Here is a 17,495-nt window from a genome sequence, read left to right as displayed (position 1 = left end):
CACATAATGATTCAATATTTTTATAGGTCATACTCCATTTAAAGTCATTACAAAATAACTGCTATATTTCCCTATGCTATACAATATATTTTTGATGTCTCTTTATGTTATAGATAATAGTTTGTATCTTAATCTCATACCCCTATCTTGCCCCTCCCCTCTCTCCTCTCCCCACTAGTAACCACTAGTTTGATTTCTATATCTGTGAGTCTATCTCTTTTTTTGTCATATACATTTGTTTTAGATTCTGCATATAAATGAAAACAGAGATTTCTCTTTGTCTGACTTATTTCACTGAGCCTAATACTCTCTAGGTCCAACCACACTGTTACAAATGGCATAATTTCATTCTTTTTTATGTCTAATAGTCCATTGTATATATGTGGACATTAGGATGCATGTCTCTTTTTGAATGAGTGTTTTCATTCTCTTTCAATATATATTCAGCAGTGGAATTCCTGAATGATATGTTAGTTTTAGTTTTTTGAGGAAACTCCATACTGTGTTCTATAATGGCTACACCAATTTTCAATCACACCAACAGTATATTAAGGTTTCCTTTTACTCATATCCTTGCCAACATTTGTTATTTGTAGAGTTTTTGGTAATAACCATTCTGACAGGTGTGAGGTGATCTATCATTGGTATTTGGTGGAAGGGAGAGCTGTTGGGCTTTTTTGATCTTGCCATGTAGCTTTTGGGGTCTTAGTTCTCTGTCCTGGGATCAAACCCAGGCCCTTGGCAGAGAGTGTGGATTCCTAACCAAGGAATCACCACAGGGCATTCCCTCTTATTATTGTTTTGAATTGCATTTCTCTAATTATTAGCATTGGGCTTCCCAGGTGGCTCAGTGGTAAAGAATCTGCCTGCCAATGTAGGAGATGCAATCTCGATTCCTGGGTTGGGAAGACCCCTTGAAGGAAATGGCAACCCACTCTGGTATTCTTGCCTGGGAAATCCAATGGACAGAAGAGCCTGGTGGGCTACAGTTCGTGAGATCACAGAGTCAGACACGACTTAGCGACTGAGCATGCACGCAATGACTAGCAATGTTGAGCGTTTATTCATGTGCCTATTGATTACCTGTATATCTTCTCTGGAAAAATGTCTATTCAGGTCTTCTGCCCATTTTTATACTGCCATACTGTTTTCTAAAGGAGTCACACCAGGGGAGTTCAGAATAGGGGGACGCATGTGCACCCAGGGCTGATTCATGTAGACATATAGCAAAAACCCCTACAACACTGGAAAGTAATTATACTCCAATTAAAAAAAATTAGTTAATTTTAAAAATTATTTTAAAAAAGAAGCCACACCATTACATTCCCATCAAGGACTCCAACCTCCCCACATTCTTGTCAATATTTGCTATTATCTTGTTGATTATTGTCACCATAGTGAGTATGGGTTACTTCTCTCAAATCTTGCTAATATGCCTTCTCAGATTCCTGGCAATGAGACTGTGTGATAAACTTGAAATAGACATAACACAATTTGAAAAAATATGTTTCTTAAAAAACACTTGTCGACCACTCATAATTTCCTATTTAGTATCATTAAAATGTTCTCACAATTTTATAAGACTATTATACATCTCTTTAAAAGCCATTAATGCAGTGACAATTATATATGTCTAAATTATTTATACATGGTGGTTTTTGAGGGACATCTCTACTTTATCAAGTAAGGGTTACTTACAGTAGTTATGAGGACTGAAATTGTTCTCGGTACTCAAAAAGTCACTTTGAAAGTCTGAAGACTAGGTTTATTAAAGAGTAAAATGTCAGAAATATCCATTGGAAAGAGCAGGAGCTTTAGACTTTAATGTTTGATTTCCAGTTCACAGACTTATCAGTTAGAAGACTTGAATGGTAAAAATATCTGAAAACCCAAGTGCAATGACCCAAACACACAAGGCTTTATTTATATCAAGCCATTGGTGGTAGGTAGTGCAGAGCTAGTGTGTTAATTCAATTGTACTCCAAGGACCCAGGCTTTTTCTATCTTTCTTCTTTGCAGTCTTTAGAGCATTGACCCTAGTCCTTGGATGCTGCACATCTAGGCTTCTCATCCAAGTTTCAGGCAGGAAAGTAGTGAAGGGAAAAGGAAATTCTCCCATTGACTTCTACTTGCACCTCATTGGCCAGAATTGAATCACACATCTACTCTATCCGGATGGGAACCCAGGAGAGAGGTACGGGGGATGCAGTTCAGTAATCTGACAGTATCTGCCACAGTTGCTAGCTGAGTGACCTTGGAAAATTTGTTTAGCTTTGCTAAGCCCTAGCCTCCTGAGAAATGAGTATAGGTAATACAAAACTAAGTACCATAAAACTTATAAGAAAGCAAATTATAAGAAAAGGCTCACAAATAAGAAATGCTTAGAAACTGACAAAAAGACGATTTTAGAGTGTTAGAATATTATGGTGAAACTCAAGACTGACTCTCTAGACTTTTTTTGATTCATTCTAAAATGAAAACCTGACTGATTTGGGAGAGAAGATGAATGTAAAGCCATAAAAATGATCATTTACAGGTTATTGTAAGCAATAACTTTATTTACTTTCTTTTCAAGTAACAATAACTTTAGACAGATGACTATCTAGAAGGAATGTCAAATGTGGTCTAATAAGTAAGACTAATTTTCAAGCTGGTGTACATACATCAATAGTAAAGTCACTCATTTTAAAGTCATTCAAACTAGAAACGTAAACTCAATGTGGGCAAGAATTTTTGCTTGCTTTGTTTACTGCTATATTTCTTTAGCCTAGAATGAGGCCTGGCATCTAGAAAGTGCTCAGTAAACATGTGTTGAGTGATCATTCTCATAACTAGAAATGGACATTTCCTGTCTCTTCCCTTCACAACCAAGTTGAATAATAATAACACAAGATCCTATATATTAAAAAGGTATTTTTTTCACTGTCTTTTCTGAAACTGAGAGTAAATTATAGCCAAGCTTAGGCAAATCTAACCCAAATTCTAAATAAATTGAGTCCAGATTAGTGGAATTTTATTGTATCTTAAAAAGGACATAAAGGATGTGAAGTGATAGCATAAAAATGAATGTGCTGCTGCTGCTGCTGCTAAGACGCTTCAGTCGTGTCCGTCTCTGTGTGACCCCACAGACGGCAGCCCACCAGGCTCCCCCGTCCCTGGGATTCTCCAGGCAAGAACACTGGAGTGGGTTGCCATTTCCTTCTCCAATGCAGGAAAGTGAAAAGTGAAAGTGAAGTCCCTCAGTCGTGTCCGACTCCTAGCGACCCCATGGACTGCAGCCTACTAGGCTCCTCTGTCCATGGGATTTTCCAGGCAAGAGTACTGGAGTGGGGTGCCATTGTATTCCTCTAGCAAATTCAAAGAATGAGCTCCTGTAACCACAGACAAGTTGGGAAAGAAAACAGACATCTGTTCATCTTACAATTAATTAAAAACACATCCATGAACAGAGAAAAATTACAGAAATCCATTTCTAACTAATGATTAAGGCCTTTCCCCCCCTAGGAAAAAGGTGACTTATAATGAATTTTCTGGTTGAGGTAGTATCAGATTGAGAACTCAGAACCCTGGGTTCTCAGGGTATTTTCTACTTTGGCAGTTATGTAGATATCAGCATTTGCAAAGTTTCACTTCCAACTCCTGTGGTTCTGTTTTCCAGTAAAATCATGTACAGAGAGAGGCATTTCACCTCAGCCCACCTACTTGTTTCCACAGTGTCAGAAAGACGGCATTCCCTCCATGGGAGCACTGGGGCCAACAGGGCCTCCAGATGGTGTGGGGTTGAAGTTGTAAAGCAGAGGAATTGTCTCTATGTTGTTTCAAGAATCTTCTTTCTGCACAGGACTTCTGTGGTGACCCCACCAGCATGACCTTTCACATACTCTTCTCAACCCCTTTGTATTTTGCTAAGTATTGCACCAATGGGTGGTGATAGGAAAAAAACCAAATCAAACAAACAAACAAACAAACAAAAAACCCTCTGCTATTAAGCATCTACTGTTGTAGCCACCCGTTCAGGGAAACAAACTCACTCAGAAGGACAGTGCAGATAGCGGAGTGCCGTTTATTACACCGGCGGGCCCAAGGCAGTTTCCTCTTAGCCAAGGGCCCCAACCTTGTGAAAACCTTATATACCCTAAGTGTACTTGCTCAAACCCACCTCCCCCAATTCCTAGAAACTAGTCTGGACAAGGTAAAAGAGAGATACGATCAAAGTTAGCCCATGATTCATTTGTCACAAAACTAGATAAACAGTGGGCATTTATCAATAGGACTGTGGTCATATCCTGATAAACATAATGGAATTTACGACTTTGTTCTGTTACAGAGATAATTAGCATATTTTTTAGGCAAGTCCAAGTACAAGTCCTGAGGCTCTTTTATCCGGGGGTCTGATTTTCCATTGGTATGCCATTTCTATAGACGCGAGGCACAAAGTTCAGAGTCCATTGGGAGGGTGACCATCCATGTAGCCTAATGTTCACAGCCTGGCCTAAGATGGAGTCCAGTTCTGTCTGTTCCCTCCTTCACTGCTTACTGTTGTCCTGTTACCCTCAACAGCTTCATGTAAATATGTTCTTTCTTTATCATGGAAGCTTTTGCAATATCTGGCATGGTACTCAGTAAATACTTGTTGAATGAAAATGAGTGCGTGATGGCCCTTCATTCTATTTTATTCAAGTCAATTTAACAAATACTTATTTAGAATTTCATGCCTTCTTGGAACTATGTTAAATGCTAGAAAACTTTTAAAAAATAGACAACATCTCTGTGCATGACAAGTTCATAAACTATTTAGAATAACACCAATAGTATATTTTCAGGTACCATGCAAGACCAATAGGGTCTTTTAGTTTTAATAAGACCCCTAAAATCAATTGTTACTCTTCTACTTCATAAGACCTGCTTGCTTTTGCCACATGTTTCTCTCTGTATTCATATTCATAATAGCCAGACAGAGTTCTTAGATATAATTCCAAATATATTTAAGGCTGTGATGTTATATTTCTACTCAATTCTTTTAGGACTTAAAAATCAGTTCGTATATTAAAATCCATCTGCTCACTGGTTCTACACCAGTGCTTGGAGAGCTAATTGTGGCTAGGGACAAATACAAACTTACTGACTGATATTACTTTATATTCATGATCACTCATTTCAGCTGAGCCCAGATAGCTCCCCAGTAGTCCTGTGGCACTTCACTGGTCAAGTCATTGCCCCACTAACCAGGCAATTATTTTGTTACTGTTTCATCTCTGGTTTCCAACATCTTCTCCCCCTTCTTCCTCTCTGTTGATGACTAACTTCCTATTTCATTGAGAAAATAAGAGTAATAAGAAATACCACAACCTCCCTCATCTGCTGATACACTGACATCTGTACCCCACACTTGGTCTTCCCTTCTATTACTGTAGGTGAACTACCATTGCCCTGAGGCCAGCTCTCACCTATAGACTAGATCTTTCTCTGTCTGCCTACTAGAGGACGAAGCTCCAACAATACTCCTTCCTTTCTTCTGTATCATCACCTTTTCTATCTTTACTGGATCTCCTCATCAGCTTTCAAAATGCTGTAGTGTCTACCTTCCCTAGGCACCTTCTTCCACTAATTCATCTTTCTGCTCCTTCATATGACAAACTCTTCAAAAAGAGCTGTTCATACTTTCCACTTCTGCTGCTGCTGCTTAGTCGCTTCAGTCGTGTCCGACTCTGCGACCCCATAGACGGCAGCCCGCTAGGCTCCTCCGTCCATGGGATTTTCCAGGCAAGAGTACTGGAGTGGGTTGCCATTGCCTTCTCCTTTCCACCTCTACTTCCTCTCTTTTCATCCTCTCTTTAATCTTGTCAAGCTTTTGCCCTCCACTTGCAGGTCTTATCAGTGTTGCTAATGACGTCCCCATTGCCAGATGCAGCAGTTTATTCTCAATTCTGACCTTCCTTTTGAGGAAGGGTAGATTTACTATCCAGAGAAGGCAATGGCACCCCACTCCAGTACTCTTGCTTGGAAAATCCCATGGATGGAGGAGCCTGGTAGGCTGCAGTCCATGGGGTCGCTAAGAGTCTGACACGACTGAGCGACTTCACTTTCACTTTTCACTTTCATGCATTGGAGAAGGAAATGGCAACCCACTCCAGTACTCTTGCCTGGAGAATCCCAGGGACGGGGGAGCCTGGTGGGCTGCCGTCTATGGGGTCGCACAGGGTCGGACATGACTGAAGCGACACAGCAGCAGCAGCAGCAGCAGATTTACTATCAGGAACATTTAACTTAACTTTTTACTTCCTTCTTTGATCTTTCAGGACAGCACTCCCTTTTGGTTCTTCCTGGATGCTTTTTCTCAGTTTCTTTTGCCAATTCTCCTTTATTCTAGTAAAGTAATACCAATACCCTTAGATATGCAGATGACACCACCCTTATGGCAGAAAGTAAAGAGGAACTAACGAGCCTCTTGATGAAAGTGAAAGAGGAGAGTGAAAAAGTTGGCTTAAAGCTCAACATTCAGAAAACTAAGATCATGGCATCTGGTCCCATCACTTCATGGGAAATAGATGGGGAAACAGTGGCTGACTTTATTTTTTTGGTGGCTCCAAAATCACTGTAGATGGTGATTGCAGCCATGAAATTAAAAGACACTTACTCCTTGGAAGGAAAGTTATGACCAATCTAGACAGCATATTAAAAAGCAGAAACATTACTTTGTCAGCAAAGGTCCGTTTAGTCAAGGCTATGGTTTTTCCAATAGTCATGTATGGATGTGAGAGTTGGACTATAAAGAAGGCTGAGCACAGAAGAATTGATGCTTTTGAACTGTGGTGTTGGAGAATACTCTTGAGAGTCCCTTGGACTGCAAGGAGATCCAACCAGTCCATCCTAAAGGAGATCAGTCCTGGCTGTTCATTGGAAGGACTGATGCTGAAGCTGAAACTCCAATACTTTGGCCACTTGATGAGAAGAGCTGACTCATTTGCAAAGACCCTGATGCTGGGAAAGATTGAGGGCAGGAGGAGAAGGGGACGACAGAGGATGAGATGGTTGGATGGCATCATCAACTCAACAGACATGGGTTTGGGTGGACTCCAGGAGTTGGTGATGGACAGGGAGGCCTGGCGTGCTGTGGTTCATGGGGTTGCAAATAGTCGGACATGACTGAGTGACTGAACTGAACTGAATAGTGATCCAGAGCTCTGTCCTAGGACCGCTTATTATCTTTATCTACATTCATTATCTAAAAGATCTCAACCAAATTTATGGTGTAAAACTCCCTAATCTGTATCTCCAGTCCATATCTCCATATGTCTCTTGAACTGCAGCCAAGTTTTACCTAACTTCATACTCAGTGTTTCCACTTAATGTCCAAAAGCTAATATTTTCAAAACCAAGTACTAAGTTCCCTCTCCTCAGACTCACGTTCCCTATCTCAATAAATGGCAACTCCATCCTTTGCAATATTCAAATTAAAATCACTGGAGTCCTCCTGGATTTCTTTCTACTATGCCCCTATTCAACTGACAGAAAAACTTATTGCATCTATCCGCTAACTTCTTTTCACTGTCTCGTCCAAGCCACGTCATCTCTCACCTGGGTTAGTAAACTGGTGCTCTAGCCTCCGCCTTTGCCCTGCTACAGTCTATTATTCACAAATAGTCAGAGTAATCCTTTTCACACACACATCTCAGATGTCACTCCTCTGTTCAGTCTCTCGTTTCACTCAGAGATCCTTCCACGGCTCTATGTGACGTTACAGTGCCTTATAAATCTCCTCTCATCTAGGACTCTCTGATCTCATCTCATCCCTTCCCATCTCCTTCAGTCTATCAAACCTTAATGACCTCCTTACTGTTCTTGAACAGGACAGACAAGGACGTGCCTCAGGACCTTTGCACATCACCTACAATGTGCTTCCTCCAGAAAGGCATAATTCTTGATTCTGTACTGCTCCAGTACTACCTTCTCAGATTCTCAGACATGTCTTCCCTTATCTTCCTCCCTAAAAAGATCCCCCCTCACCCTTACTCCTAGCATTTCCTAACCCCCTTCCTTTTTCCTTCTGAATGTTTATCAACACAAGACATATTATATATGTATTTGTGTGCTCTACAAAGGTTGAGACTTTACCTTTTCAGTTCATTATGGTAGCTCCAGTGTCTAAAGTAGTGCTTAGAATATAGTGGGTGTTAAATGTTAAATAACTGTTGAATGAATGATTAAAATTTAAAAGATACTATTTATCATTATCACCATAAATCAGCAGTGTTTACAGAAAATCTATTAACTGCAACGAGGACTAGGTGCAATGGAAACTTCAGAAAAATATAAATCATACTAATTCCCCTTCAACAAATAATCTGTTATATATATTAATTAGTGCAGGAAAAACACAGAAGACGTTTTGAAACTTTGTACTATACAGTTGTATGCAAAAACTGTCCTAAAGTTTAGTCAGTCATTTTGATTGGATTTTTCATCTAAAATAGTGCTTTGTGGTCTAGGTGCTAATATGAGGGTAGACTTTAAAAGAAGAATTAAATTACCTAGTAGCTATAGTTAATGTCGATCTGAGAATACATTTCCATTTTGACTTGTGGTCTCAATATGTGTGATGAAAGAATTAGCCACAAACCAATTAAGAACATGTATGTGGTTTTCTCTAACTGAAAAATATTCAAAGATGCCCTACTTACTACTTACACAGTTGCCATTTTCTTATTTTCACATTTGAATACTTATTTAACACAAAAGTTAGCATTCCTTATTACAAAGCCTTTGCATGGAACTCCTATGCAATGCCCCTTCTCAGAGGGAGCTCACTTAGTTCAAACCATGTCCAGTGCTGACTTCCCCAAAGAGGCACAATAGGCACACCCAGGGCCTGCCATACCTTCAGAAGTCTATGAAAATGTTTAATTTCACTTGAAATCACAAGAAAAAAATGAACCATTAGGCCAAAGAAAGTGTTTTAACATGTGACATTAATATATTTACTTTTGTATCAACAATTGTAAAACATAATATATATATATACATATAAGTGTATATATATACATATTATATATATATATACACACATATAAGTGCTCATGCATGCTCAGCTGCTCAGTCATGACTTTTTGTGACCCCATGGGCTGTAGCTTGCATATATATATATATATATAAACATTATATATATATATATAAAAACATTATATATATATATATATATGAAAAACATACCTACACATATACAAACTTTTAAATCTTACTTGCAAAAGGGGTTTATGAAGGTAAAGGTGCTTAGGGCCCATGAAAGTCACACCGTGACCCTGGATGGTCTTGATTATATTTTCAAAAATGAAACAAATTTTGATTCATTTTAAAGTGAAAGTGCATTCTGTAAGCAAGCTAAAAAGACAGCATCAAAAAATTGAGGAATAATTTCTTCAACATAACTGGTGATCAAAATCTTTCTCTTTTTTTTAAGTTTAGAGATAGAAGAAGAGCAAGAATATCTCACTTCAAGTTACATTAACATCTCCACTGATTCATTGCAAAAGGGAAAGAAGTATTTGGTTTGGGTCCAAGCTTCAAATGTACTGGGCACAGAGAAGTCGAAACAACTACAAATTCATCTGGACGATATAGGTAAAGAATAAAAAATTCTGTAATGTCTTTACAAATAAACAACTAATTTGTGCTGACCTAATCAAATGAAGGCGAGATCTGAAAGGAGTTCCCCTAAAGATCCCAAAAAATCATGATAAAGAAAATAAGCATTACCCATAACCCACTGCCTGAGACAAGTCAAAGATAAGTGAGGCTACCTTTGTTTTATATATCCTTTCAGTCTTATTTCTACATGGGTGTGTCTTTTCACAATATTTATTGAGAATTTCTTATGTTCAAGCACAGTTCTCAGGGCTAGGGAAAATAAGACAGACAAGGAAGGTACTTGCTTGCAATCTCTACTGGGGATGATGGAAATGAATAAGGATTATAATAAAGTCTGATGAGTCTTATGTTGTGAGAATTACAGTATACCACTATATACACTATTTTTAAAGTTAAGTTTTTGTTTGAAAAGTTCTACAAAAAACATAGAAAATTGTGGAGAATTATATAGACATCTTTGTGTATACTAGCCAGATTAAAATGTTAATATTTTTTGAATCAGGTATTTTAGAACTTGCATTTTAAAAAAATTACAATATAGAATAAATATTTCTATTAATTTAATCTACAAGCTTATTTTTAATTAAAATCTTTAATTATCCCTTATTACTGTTCTCAGTTTTTCACCATCATAAATTATACTGCTATGGACAACCTTTAGGCTGAATTTTTACATAGTAGTTGTTTTTCTCCTTAAGATAAATTCCAAAAAGTAATTGCCCTTGAGCCTTTTACATCTACATTCTAATCCTAAAGCCAGAGTTCAGCCAAAGAGCACCAAGTGTGAATCCCCTTCTCGCTGCAGATTCTAGTGCCAATTAGCCCTGTTTTTTATTATTAAAGATAATTTCAGTAGCAAACACTTATGGCACATTTCTTCAGCACTAACTGCTTTTACATACATTATCTTGTTTAATCCTTATGACAACCCTATTTTGTAGAAGATAATGTAATTTATACATGAGGAAACCAAGCATGAGGCAAGTTGAGGCTGCAGAGCTAGGAAGCCCCTAGTTCCAGGATCCTCAACTCCTAACCTCAGTCTTTGTTTAAAAGCACATTGCAATGTGTGTGACAACTTTCCTGCTGATTAACGACTTAAGGGATGTGACACCCCTCAGGATACAGCCTGAGTATCCTTTGGGGACTACTGGGGTCTTCTGTTGGAATTAATATCTCGATGTCTCCACTACATGATTGGTCTAAAAATCTATCCTTAGGCTATGAATATTGGCTTTGAAAACAAACACTGCTAACTATGGAGATGAATAGTAACTCCACTGCATTGTATATTCTTGGAGTTATAGTTCTCTGGACCATGATCTACATGTTTTCGTAAGTCTACATTTTGAGGTAGTAGACAGTCATAGTATGTGCGTGCTCAGTTGCTTCAGTTGTGTCCGACTCTTTGTGACCCTATGGACTGTAGCCTGCCAGGCTCCTCCATCCACAGGATTCTCCAGGCTAGAATACTGGAGTGTCATGCCCTCCTCCAGGGTATCTGCATCCCAGGAATCAAACCCATATCTCTTGCATCTCCTGCATTGCAAGCAGATTCTTTACCTGCTGAGCTACCTGGGAAGCCCTAAAAATAGGTTCTTCTCAATGGATTAATAATGGTTAAAAGTTATCATGTTTAGTATCATTTTGGCAGTATTCATTATTAGGAACTAGATTAATATTAGTAGTATTACTGCTATTATTATCATTGTTATTACAATCTTAGTGTATCCATTTACTAAACACCTATAGTGTTCCAGGCAATTAACATGCACATTACACTTAATTCTGGAAATAATCATATATGATACCATTATGCCCATTTTTTAGACAAAGAAAGAGATAAAATAATTTCCTCAAACCACATAGCTAGTAAGAAGGAGAGCCAGATTTCATCTCCGACTTGCTCACTTGCTGTAGTTAACCATCACCCCCGCCTTCCAAAATCTCCTCTGACTGTCACCTTCAAATCTTTTCACACTAAACCAGGGAGCCTCTTGTTTGGAGTTTATGCACATCCACCCCCTCCTCCTCCTTTCTCAGTCTCCCAAAATGGATTCTAAGAAACTCAGATTGAAAAACACAGGTTGACAATGTAGGAGGCCCCTCCCAACAGAGCACCTAGATTCTTACTGGATGTGCTATGTTGATTTATGGCACTTTAAGAATGAGACACTGCAAATTAGATAAATTAACTGTTCTATGAAACTGAAGCAGAGGACTCTCATGGGAGTAATTTCCACACAACAGCTATGGGATTGGGCTTTAATTAAATTAGGGAGGTATGCTGAAAGGCAGGACTGAGTTAACAGTGTAGAAACACTGCCAAAATGACATGTGAAAGAAATGCTTAAACTTCTCTTATAGAGAAATGAGTTTCAATACAGAAAATGCAGTGCCTTCTGGCTGCCATTTTGAACATTAGTTCTCGCCAGTGAATAATTATAAGTAAATACATATTGTTAGAAAGATACCAGACAACTATAATACGGTTCTTTATTTCAATTTAAGTGGAAACTAAAGATACAGCATTTATGATGGAACTGACATTAAAAAAAAACAAAACAAAACAAGAAGATCCAATGGAAATGTTTGAAATGTAAGCAATGATAGAAAAAATTCAAAATTTTGAGTCTTGTATAACAAACTAATGGTCAAGTACATATTATATAATTACTTGAAAAATATAAGCTCATGCAAACCTGAAGCCTTAGATCTCTCTTGTACTGATTTGCTCTATGCTAAGCCTCTATCTTAACCACACTTACCGTTCTATCTGCATTTCTCATAGGACTAAGAAAAGTTTTTATTCCTCCCCAGAATATTTCTTTCTGGAAAAAGATCTCACAATGCTTGCATTGTTATATTTGTGGCAGGCTATACTCAGAGATGGGGCATAATTTATAGGCTTGAGGGGGGCTTAAGTATTCGCAAATGGTTTCAGAGCCCTAGAGATCCACTTCCCTGACTCTAGAAATCTCTGAATTCTGATTCTTATTACAAGGAGCTTAAAATAGAAAAAGGAAATCAACTATGGAATTCAGATGATAAAAGTTTAGTACTGTAAGTTCTTTAATTAGATTAATTCTACTACTATTACTTATATTCTATGCTAGGTTATGGAGAAGGAAATGGCAACCAACTCCAGTGTTCTTGCCTGGAGAATTCCATGGATAGAGAAGCCTGGTGGGCTACAGTCCATGGGGTCACAAAGAGTCAGACACAACTGAGCAACTAAATCACCATGCTAGGTTAAGCCCAAGGATTTTATTTTAGGTCAGTGTTACTAGAAAGCAAATCTTTAATTTTTCTGTTTTTCTATAAATAATGTATCTGTGCACATAACTTTATGGAATATTATTCATTGAAAATAAAACAATAATTTCCCCAAAGAATACTTTATAACTTAGAATAAAAGGAAATGAATTCATAGAGAATATTAAGTTGTAATAATGGCCCCTAAAAGCACATTGATTTGTTAAATCAGTATTGGATTGGCCCAAGAGTTCGTACCATTGTACAGAAAACCCTGAATGAACTTTTTAGCCAATCCCAAAATAAATACATCTAACAAAGTCATAGGTTTTCATTGTTCTATTACGCATATAGGAGAAATGGGAAATGCCAATGATTGTATTCTATTCAGACAGAACAAATTTACAATAATTTGCAGATTAGAAATATAGAGATTACAGGTACACCATGACTCCTAGTGTGAAAAATAGTAAGATTAACCATTAGAATTTCAGTTTCCTTTTGAAAATCAATGGAAAATTTTAGTTTCCTTTTGATCTTCCCTGGTGGCTCAGACGGTAAAGAGTCTGCCTGCAATGCAGGAGACATGGGTTTGATCCCTGGGTCAGGAAGATCCTCTGGAGAAGGAAATGGTAACCCATTCCAGTATTCTCACCTGGAAAACCCATGGACAGAGGAGTCTGGCAGGCTGCAGTCTATGGGTCGCAAAGAGTTTGACATGACTGAACAACTTCACTTTCTTTTTCTTTGAAAATCAAATCACACAACACAGCAATAATTTATAAAATCTTAGAGTCTCGTGAGACACTTTGTTCAAGTTATAAGTACAGATTTACTTTAATAGCTAACAAAACAAGTGAGCAAATATTTGTACAATTTCCCTATGACACAGGAGAAAAATAATACGATTGTGAAAGATCTCAACTCAACATTTTGCCAAATCATATTCTCTGAGCTAAATTTTGGATGCAAAACATAATTTCTCCCTAAACATACACAGGAAAGAAGAGATATCTTCTTTACCTCTTTTTTATACTCTTTTGTTAATAGGCCAGGCTTCAGATTTCATGAGTTAGGAATATAAGGCAGCATGAGATGGGAAAAGACAAGACTGTTAAAGTTCCATTTAAAAGAAATGGAGAATGGGCGGAATGGAATTTTAATTAATAACAGCAGTTTTCTCCTACATAATAAATTGGAAAACAGGAAAAATTTCATTAATTATTAATTAGATCGTGAGTTTTTTTGTTTAGCACTTTGAGTTTTAACATGTCTAAATATTGATGAAAAAAATACCAATTTCTTCCTAAGCAGTTTTAAGTTACTGGATTTCTGTTTATGTTTTTTTCTAGTGATACCCTCTGCATCCATTATTTCCAGGGCTGAGGATATAAATACTACAGTGTCCAAGACTGTAATCCACTGGAATAGTCAAACATCAATTGAAAAAGTTTCCTGTGAAATGAGATACAAAGCTACAACAAACCAAACTTGGAACGTAAGCTAAATTTACTTTCCTTTTACATGTAAGTGAGTAAAAGAAAAGCCAGCCAACTCAATGACCACAGTGGATGTATAATGATCTATTTTACATGTTTTTATCTGACTGTGTGATATTCAAACTACTCTAGTTTTAATAATGATGCTTCCAAATAAAGAGGTGAATTTCCTGAAAAGGTCCCTTGCCTTTTGTAAACCAGTAAATAGACAAATGTCCAACTAGGAGGGATTCATCTATTTAGCTACTTATAATTCAGTGTCTCAGGGTGAAATTTATATCAGTGATTATGAATATAAATGTAAGTATTCTATGCTGAAATTTACCAGGCATTCAGGAAAATATAATTTGTTCAAAAAGAGCTTCAGATTTCTGGGTATCTCTTTTTAAATGAAAAAATGCACAATTCAAAATGTAAGATTTATTACTATATTAGCTTTAAATGAGCATAAGATAAAAAAAAGTGAATGTCTAAGCAAATCAATCATCCTTAAACACCAACGGTAAGTTAGCAAGTTAGTGTCTTAGGAGAGGCACAGGTGCAAGTTTCATTAATAAAAATCATATCACATGGTAGGTAGCACCTGTGAACACTATAATAAAAGCTCACTATTTTGAACTATAGGGGAACAGTAATCTGAGGGAAAAGTACCAATTTTGGTGTATTTGAAAAGAAATGCCATTTTATTACTTTCAAGTACAATAAACTGCCATTTGTGTGTGTGTGTGTGTGTGTGTGTGTGTGTGTGTGCGCGCGCGCATGCTCAGTTGTGTTAGACTCTTTGCAACCCCATGGACTGTAGCTGCTAGTTTAGTCAAAATAATTAGGGAATGGAGTTTATGGCTTTGCTTAATTATGAGTTATGTATCATATATTAATTTGTCAGTTTTCAGGGAGTTAAGTGAAATGATACACATTTATTCTCTGATGATTAGCATGACTCCAAAGTCTTCATCATTCTGAACATGATGAACTTTTGCTTTGCTATAGAAAGCAGTATGTTTAGGTAGTGTCAAAAAAGTGAGGGTAAAACTATACTAACTTTACCACATACTCTAACAATTACTCTTTAAATCCCCAATGCCAACTTGCTTATTTACCCTTGTTCATTTAAAAGAGAAATGTGATATTTTAGTTGTTTAGATTACACTTTTTTTTTAATTTATTTATTTATTTTTAATTTTTACTTTACAATTCTGTATTGGTTTTGGCATAGATTGACATGAATCCACCACAGGTGTACATGCGTAGATGCAAGTCCGTGTTCTGCATCACTTGGTAAATACCCAAATAAAGATCCTGCTGGACTCCTTAACTAAATAATTATGGCAGTTGTGTTCACAGCAACTCCAAGCGTAAAGCCTGGGATGAGCAAAATAAAAAAAATTCATAGCCAATCTTTTGCATATGTGGAATTTAGGTAAATTAGAAAAGAACCCAAATGAAATTCTCATCTTAGACTTTGAGTGAGTGAGGCTTTTCTCTAATAAGACACCTGGGTTCGATCCCTGGGTTGGGAAGATCCCCTGGAGGAGGGCATGGCAACCCACTTCAGTATTCTTGCCTGAGAATCCCCATGGACAGAGGAGCCTGGTGGGCTACAGTCCAGTCCATAGGGTCACAAAGAGTAGGACATGACTGAAGTGACTTAGAACACACACATGGGTAGTGTCATGGTCATAGGATGATACAAGAATATGAAATTCCTTTATTTGGCACAAGTAGGAGGAAGTAATAAGCTATAAGAATGCTTAGGAAACAGAAAGGTGCTATAGCATCAGTATCTTGTAATAGATTTTCAGAAACCGTTTTTGGGTTGAAACTTTTGTTCTCTGCTCCCCCTGGTGGTGCTTCATGTGCCACTGTGAAACTTGGTAACCTAGAGGTAAATTTGAACTCCTCAAAATGTTCTCTTTATCACAAGCAGGCAAATGAAGGAACTGAAAGAATATTTGTTACCTCATTTAATCTCTATCACAATCTTTAGTGATAGGTAGTCTCAGCTCCATCACAGAAATGAAGACATAGGGCTTGAAAGAGCTTAAGCCAGGTTCTCCAAGCTTACAGTATTAGTACAGTAACTAAGTACCTCTCACAGACCCTGCATTACTTTGGGCACAAAAAATTTTTGGAAAATGAAGGAACCGGTTTCAATCCAAAATCTGTATCCTATCCCTTTTGCCATAATTTCTCCAAATGTAACTATTCACAGAGATGACCCAAGTCCCGTTGGTAACAGCCAGAATGAAGCTTTGTTTTCCACATGTGTTACCCATCAGTTTCATCTGGATCATGCATAAAATGTTATTGTTACCTCCTTGTAAGGAGACGGGAAATGAGAGTCATGAAGAATAGGCAGATACAAAGGACTACGGATTTGCCTTTCCACCTCAGCTCTGCCTCCATCAGATAATTGCTGGAAGGAAGTTCTTTACTTCAAAGTGGTGGGCAGTTACACAGAAAGCCTTGTGGCTAAGTGCACGGGCTCTAGAGTTCAAAGCCTGGCTATGACACTTTCTAGATGTACAACCTTGGGCAAGTTCCTTAGCTTCTCTGACTCTCCTTACTGCCACACTTAAAAGAAGACTAAGATAAACACCCACCTCACATGGTTGTGCATGCCACGCAAGCATGCATGCTGAGTCGCTTTACTCATGCCCAGCTCTTTGCAACCCTATGGACTGAAGCCCACCAGTCTCCTTTGTCCACGGGATTCTCCTGAAAGAATACTGGAGTGGATTGCCATGCCCTTCTTCATATGGTTGTGGGGATGATCAAATGACGAGAGAAGATAGCCCACAACCTGGAATATAGTTAATGTTCAGTAAATGCTGTTTGTTACTGCCACTCTTCATCTTAACCTCCAGGAGAGCCACATAGCAGGTGTGGTTGAGCCAAAGATGCCCACCTGAAAATCGGAATCAGTGCATTGCGGGTATTTTCACCTGTTTTTAGCTAAGCTGCATATATATTATAAGATATTAGCCATTTCTTCAGGTGAACCTGCAAGGCTGATGCCATGGGGAGAATATCTGCTTTGGTTATCTTCATCAGCTATCTTCCTGACACCTTAAACTTGCATGAAAACTTGAGCTC

At 37.9% G+C, this 17,495-nt stretch overlaps 1 protein-coding gene across 1 annotated transcript in view; it reads left to right on the top strand.

Annotated features, from left to right (window-relative positions):
• IL23R (interleukin 23 receptor) overlaps positions 1-17,495 on the top strand; it is a 60,509-nt gene that overhangs the window by 13,583 nt on the left and 29,431 nt on the right. Inside the window, exons 4-5 of the mRNA XM_040231933.1 lie at positions 9,458-9,618; positions 14,253-14,398. Of these exons, the coding sequence (XP_040087867.1) occupies positions 9,458-9,618; positions 14,253-14,398 (307 nt within the window). The remainder of the gene's footprint in view (positions 1-9,457; positions 9,619-14,252; positions 14,399-17,495) is intronic.

The sequence above is a fragment of the Oryx dammah genome, unplaced genomic scaffold (genome assembly GCF_014754425.2).
Source record: "Oryx dammah isolate SB20612 unplaced genomic scaffold, SCBI_Odam_1.1 HiC_scaffold_28, whole genome shotgun sequence".
Classification (NCBI taxonomy): Eukaryota; Metazoa; Chordata; class Mammalia; order Artiodactyla; family Bovidae; genus Oryx; species Oryx dammah.
Note: the sequence above shows the minus strand (reverse complement) of the source record. Positions and strands in the feature narration are given on the sequence as shown.